This window comes from Alosa alosa, chromosome 6, assembly GCF_017589495.1.
Source record: "Alosa alosa isolate M-15738 ecotype Scorff River chromosome 6, AALO_Geno_1.1, whole genome shotgun sequence".
NCBI lineage: Eukaryota > Metazoa > Chordata > Actinopteri > Clupeiformes > Clupeidae > Alosa > Alosa alosa.
In genome coordinates, this window is record NC_063194.1 from 20,459,967 (window position 1) to 20,466,412 (window position 6,446).

The window sequence follows — 6,446 nt, forward strand, 5'->3', positions numbered from 1 at the left end:
AGACCTAATATGAGTCAACACTGTTATGACCTTCATTCAAAAAGTCTGAAAGATCACTCAGTAATTTGGCTAACAAAATGCAGTCACTTAAAGAATTATACAAGGCTCCCTGTGACAAACAGGAACTGGTGAGGGGAAAAAAACCTTCCTGCCTTAATACTGCTGTGCACAAAGGTTAGCTTAGAGGCACTGCATTATCATCATTTCACTATAATGGGGTTAAAGTGCTAACTAGATGGCACAAGTTAATGTGCTCTTACTAATTAGCCTACTATTAATCTACCACTAATGTGCTAAGACAGTTTTCCCAATATTTGTGATTTGAACAAAGAAACATCTGCATGTATGTGGTTACAGTGTGTTTGCATCCAAAACAAAATCAAAAGACATTGCTTAGAACAAACAGATTGTCACCCACTGGCAACAAATTCTTAACTGTGATTAAAAGCCTAAGCAATATTTTTGTTGAATTTTATTTTTGTATCTGTATATTAATGTAATATGTATCTTAGTGAGTGAAAAAATAGAGAAACCTTAACTTAAATACCTAAAACAATGTTCCCAAAACAGTGTACCTCATACAGTTCAACACACTGCCTTAACAATTTAGAGCTAACATGGAAACTGGGATATTGGGACGCTGGCAAAAATTAAATGGACTCAGCTGAAATGTTTGGATTATATTCTAATAATATGCTATAAAACCTGATGGGTTGAAGGATAGAACTAACTGGCATATTTTTGAAAATGTATATGGAAGAATCCTTCATATTTTCAAATGAAACACGTATAGACCTGTCTCTGTGACAATAAAGAACATTTCTTGGATCTGCCAAATGTAGCTCACAGTTGTTCCTTGGTTTCCTTGTAAATGTATGTATAGTGTGCTGGCATAAGAAGCAAACTACATTATTTATATGACTGCTACATGGCCTGTTCTGTAGACTTTGGCCACACCCTGACTCAGGCCTTTGTAGTCACACACAAACACACACACACACACACACACACATCCGATCCAGATAATTCCCAATATTTGATCCAGAGATTCCCAATATTTGTGATTTGAACAAAGAAACATCTGTATGTATGTGGTTACAGTGTGTTTGCATCCAAAACAAAATCAAAAGACATTGCTTAGAACAAACAGATTGTCATCCACTGGCAACAAATTCTAAACTGTGATTAAAAGCCTAAGCAATATTTTTTGTTGAATTTTATTTTTGTATCTGTATATTAATGTAATCTGTATCTTAGTGAGTGAAAAAAGAGAGAAACTTTAACTTAAATACCTAAAACAATGTTTTTTCTTTTAATTAAATTGTAACGCGCTGTTACAACTAGTGTTAGTTTAGTTAGTTTTTGTGATGTTTTGCATTTTGCCTCATGTGTTTTCAGGTTTGAGGGCTTTTCTTGGCAGGATTGACCTTGGTTAGACTCTTTGCTTCCATTGGCGCATATTTCTTATGTTATTTCTCCGTATAGAAAACAAAGTCAATTTTCGACACACGTCTGTTGTTAGTTCATGACTTATGTATCATAAATAGTCAGATCCTATTCTATCATACACATTCAGATACATTTATTGAATTAATTTAATTAAAAACAGCCTTTTGAACCCCGCATATGGGGCAGGTTGTAACATTTCACCTATCGCACTCGGTGGAATTGTAAAAGAACAGTAGCTCCTACAAACAAACTTCCAGTGCATATGTGTAACAGAGATATGTATGTTGCTTGTTAAAAAGTATAACTAGTGAAACTCAAATGATTTTAGAATTATTTAGCCATAACCAAAAAGTGTTACTTTGTGCCCCGCGCTCCCCTAATGCTGATTCAATGTCTATTTACCATTGAGATTTCAATCTCAACCAAAATGATGATGTGGATGGAAAATCAACATCATATCAATGCCACCTTGCTATCTGGGTAGCCTACATAGGCTAAATACTTCTAGAAAAAGTAAACAACGTGCAGTTATGGTAAATGTAGTAGGCTACCCCACTAAACCTATTCATAGGATTCTCATAATAAAACGTTGTCTTCTTAATTCAATAAAATATATCTGTTAAAGGTCTTAAATTGCAGATTCATCATGTCACGTCAGCAGTTTTGCACAGTTGCGCTTTATAGCCATTTCTTAGTTCACGAGTGAGGCTGTTCTTGATTGGCTCATTCTGATGCCGTCGTTTCTAGTGACGCAGCTTATTTGGAACAATAAATAAGCAGGAGCGCAACTGCCAGTTCATCGTTTTGGAGAAGACGCCAAAGAAGATTCTTGCTTCAACAGTGCTTGAACGGAACTTCTTTCCTTCGTCCGAGATTTCGCCGCATTCCTTGCTGTATTTAACCTACATTTGAATAATAAATTATATTTTTCTACTGATCATTTTGATAGTAAAACGAGGACAAAATTGCCGAAATGGAGACTTCTCAGATTCGCCAGAACTACCACCGTGACTGCGAGGCAGCCATCAACCGCATGCTCAATATGGAGCTGTTTGCTTCATACACCTACACCTCGATGGTAAGTCTAAAATATCTAACGTCCCGTTTGTTGTAAATATTTTTACTGAATTATTCATGTCGCAATGTTGGAAGTAGACTGGTCCTGGTATGGCGTTATCTAATGGTTGCGCCGTAAACAAACCATGTGCGTGCTTAATTTACTAATTGGGAACGGATGCATAGCTGACTATTTGTTGAATTGTTTATATCTCATAACATTTTGCCTGTATTATTAACTGCCATTTTCCCTTTGAATGTTCAGGCATTTTATTTTGCCCGTGACGACGTCGCACTTCCTGGATTTTCTCACTTCTTCAAAGAGAACAGCGATGAGGAGCGCGAGCATGCGCATAAGTTGATGGCCTTCCAGAACAAAAGGGGCGGGCGCATCTTTCTCCAGGATGTGAAGGTCAGTGTTTACCTCAAAATGTGCAGTGATGTTTGATTAATATGTTCTCTGTTAACTATGTTTGTTTATTCAAGGGGTTAATTTCCTTCATGTTTACTCTTTGACCACTACAGAAGCCAGAGCGAGATGAGTGGGGCAGTGGACTAGAGGCTATGGCTTGCGCTCTGCAATTGGAGAAGAATGTCAACCAGGCCCTCCTGGACCTGCACAAGATCGCCTCTGAGAAAGTGGATCCACATGTAAGTTAAAGTTACTGTCCAATCTCCTTGACTATTGTGCACATAATCTGCATGATATCTTCATCATTGTCATCATTGTTGAATGTTGTATACAGTATTCTTAGTATAGCATGCCAGGACTTGCCCATACTTACTGGATTCATTTTCTATCCACCCATTAGCTTTGCGACTTCCTGGAGTCACATTACCTGGGTGAGCAGGTGGAGGCCATCAAGAAGCTGGGCGACCACGTCACCAACCTCACCAAAATGGATGCTGCCAACAATAAAATGGCAGAGTATCTGTTTGACAAGCATACTCTGGGTAGCAGCTAAATGAGATGCTTGATCTGTAATGTGGCAGTCTCTGCTGGGATGATTATTAATCTGCCATTACCAATATGGCAACCACTCCCAATGCTGATGCAGGATGATGACTGTTTTACAAAATAATTTTAAACCGCAGGTTTCAATCTGATGAAAAAATAAACATTTTGAGCAGATTCCTGTGTATGCATTTTTCATTTGTCTTTTGGGTTGTGTTTTCCTCCTTAACCCATGGTTTGACCAATGGTTCACTTATTTTCTCTTCCCTAGTCTTGCATGTTTGTCTGCATGTGTTTAGCTTTGGGCACAATTTTAAAAATTATGTTCAGACTCTCCAGTCCTTGCATGGCATAGGCCTACTTGCTTTGAGTAGAATGAGTAACATAAGTTACCTAGACCTGAACTGACTAAGACTGAGTCAAATAAAACCTGCAGACTTTAAAATTATTCTCTGTACCATGTTTTACGGTGACGCTAAGAGAAGATTATCTATTATAATGGTAGGGAGTGACATGGAGAATTTTAGTATGCAGATGTGTGCGGGCCATGTTTGTTCATCCTATTCCTAATTGCTATTAACCTTTTTAAGTTGAGAGAAGGGGTAATAAAAGAAACATCAATTAAAATAACATGAATAACTATCAGATATGCATGATGAAAGAATGAGTGTGTGAAGGGAGACTGTTTGTAACCATGGGCACCATATCTAAAACACATCTAGCACATTTCAATCTTGCCAGAAAGATCCTATCCAGTAGACAAATCCACTAGGGTGCACATAAAGCACAGAACTTTGGCCTCAAAAACAGAATAGGATGTTTTGCTTTAAATTAAAAGTAATAATCCATTACACTTTGCATGCAACTCTGCAAAATTCTCCTAGAGTTAGTTCAGTATCCTCAACAACCTCAGGCTCCATAAGTGGAAGACGGTGGCTCGAACTGACACACCAGCTAATCAAGTTTCTTCAGGGGCACATAAGGACAGGGTGTTTTATCAGCTACTGAACCCATTAACCTTTCACATTTTTTTTAATTGGTTGTAAATTGACTATGGATAAGGGGAAGATTGAGAAGTTACTGAAGTTATTTTGAAATGCGGAATAGTTCAATGCCTTCAGTTATTCATTAGCATGTAGTCTTTGAAAGAGTAGGGTACTAGAATTTTCAGGACACGTGAAAGTCTTTGGTTTCTTATACAATTTCAAAAGGCTCATAAGTTTGTTAATTTCTGCTGTCCTGTCCCCAAAAGACAGTAACTTATTATCAACCTGCAATTGTCTTAAAAAAGCCATCTAACATTTGTTTTATATACCAGGCAATATCTTCATATGCAAATATTTCCAGTCACACTGACCACCTCTGCATAAATGAAGCACATGTTCTTATTCACCTATTTTAGTATTAATGTGAAGCTCGCCAGTGGAAATGTTTCAACTGCTGATATTGTTGGCCTTCATGGCACTATGCATCTGCCTGATCAATAATGGAAGTCAATAAGAAGTTGACATTTCTGCATTTTGTTGTCTTACTGCATTTTGTTGTCTTTGTACTTGTATTCTGCGCAATGACAATAAAGTTGAATCTAATCTAAAAAAAGAAAAAAAAAATCTCCTTGTCATGCAGTGTTAACCCTTCAGTCATCAGAAAACATGAAATGGTCAAACCAAAATATTTCAAACCAAAATGCTAAAGAGGTGGAATCCATCTCACACGGAGCACTGAATAATCATAAACTCATAAGCTCATAAAATCACAAACATGAAATCAAAAGAAAAAGGAGAAGAACACCTCACACTCAGCCTCCTTCAGATGACTTCCACAATTATTTAATAAATTCAGTAAAAAAAATAAGGAAAAAGATATGAAAAGGTACAACCACCATAAACTTAAGGCTTTACACACACACACACACACACACACACACACACATGCACACACATGTACACACACACACACACACACACACACACACACAAAGAAACATGGCTACTCCTCCACAGCCATACGCACAAAAATCTCTGGTGAAGGTGATTGGACCCTGTGTGAAGTGAGGAGGCCTCTCAGGTTTTCAACTCTGTATCTCGCCACCAGAGGCAGTAAGACCGCCTACGAGTGCACCTGCTCCTGCTCCTGCACCCAGTGACCCACTAACATGAAGAGGGAGGAGCAGGGAGTGAAGAGAGTCAAAGAGAACACAACAAAGCCAGAACTCAACCATCTGTTTGAATCACAGATAGATAACTATCTGCAATAACTATCCTCAAATCGTCACATTAAAGCAAATACATCTTTCATTGCTCATTCAATGAGATAAAGGGCTGGGATGGGGGGGAGAAGGCGTGCACTGGTAGGATGTTCTGTTGAGCAAGAAAGGCCATGCAGGGTGCCCACTTCAAAAGACACAAACATACTGGATAGATACAGTATTCCATTACTGACGGGATTGCCACTGGTGAGTCTTCTAATCACGACTGGGAAAATCTGAAAATACCGGTGCTGCCCACATACCATACAGTGCACAAGGCAATCCGATAAGTCGATAGAGATTACACTAGGTCCGCAAGCCCTGTGAAATTCTATATGGGAAATTATGATGCCTGAATTAGATTGGGATGTGGAATGAGATTAGTGATAGACAGACACCACTTCAAAATGAAAAGATTAGGTCCAGTGCAAAGATTAAGGGCCATATGGTTTGAACGTCAGAGGTTATCTCATAGCCTATAGGCCTTCCATTCACATCTTCCCAAACCAGCTAAAAAGAGAAGGAAATAGAATTCAGGATAATTACAGAATAAGACTGACCATACAAACCCATGGCTGCAAGAGGAGGAAGAGTTAATCCCAGAGATAGTTTGTACATTCAAATACGATTTGCGTCCAGAGAGAAAGGGAGGAGGGGAGATAAAGATGGCACATCGGGATAGCGGAGATTAAGGGGAAAAAACAAAGAGGGAGAGAGAGAGAGAGAGAGAGGGTGGGG

The 6,446-nt window shown here is 38.5% G+C and overlaps 1 protein-coding gene across 1 annotated transcript; it reads left to right on the forward strand.

Moving 5' to 3' along the window:
* Positions 1-2,241: 2,241 nt before the first annotated feature.
* LOC125296380 (ferritin, middle subunit) lies at positions 2,242-3,637 on the forward strand. Its single transcript, XM_048246266.1, has 4 exons — positions 2,242-2,527; positions 2,771-2,917; positions 3,031-3,156; positions 3,318-3,637. The coding sequence occupies exons 1-4, from the start codon at positions 2,423-2,425 to the stop codon at positions 3,468-3,470; spliced, it is 531 nt and encodes a 176-aa protein (XP_048102223.1). The 5' UTR covers positions 2,242-2,422; the 3' UTR covers positions 3,471-3,637.
* The last annotated feature ends 2,809 nt before the right edge of the window (positions 3,638-6,446 follow it).

Bases quoted from the DNA above. Each gene is read 5' to 3' on its own strand.
- LOC125296380 (XM_048246266.1), top strand. From the start codon at position 2,423: ATGGAGACTTCTCAGATTCGCCAGAACTACCACCGTGACTGCGAGGCA. The intron at 2,918-3,030 runs GTCAGTGTTTAC...TGACCACTACAG, and splicing joins TCTTTCTCCAGGATGTGAAG to AAGCCAGAGCGAGATGAGTG. The intron at 3,157-3,317 runs GTAAGTTAAAGT...TCCACCCATTAG, and splicing joins CTGAGAAAGTGGATCCACAT to CTTTGCGACTTCCTGGAGTC.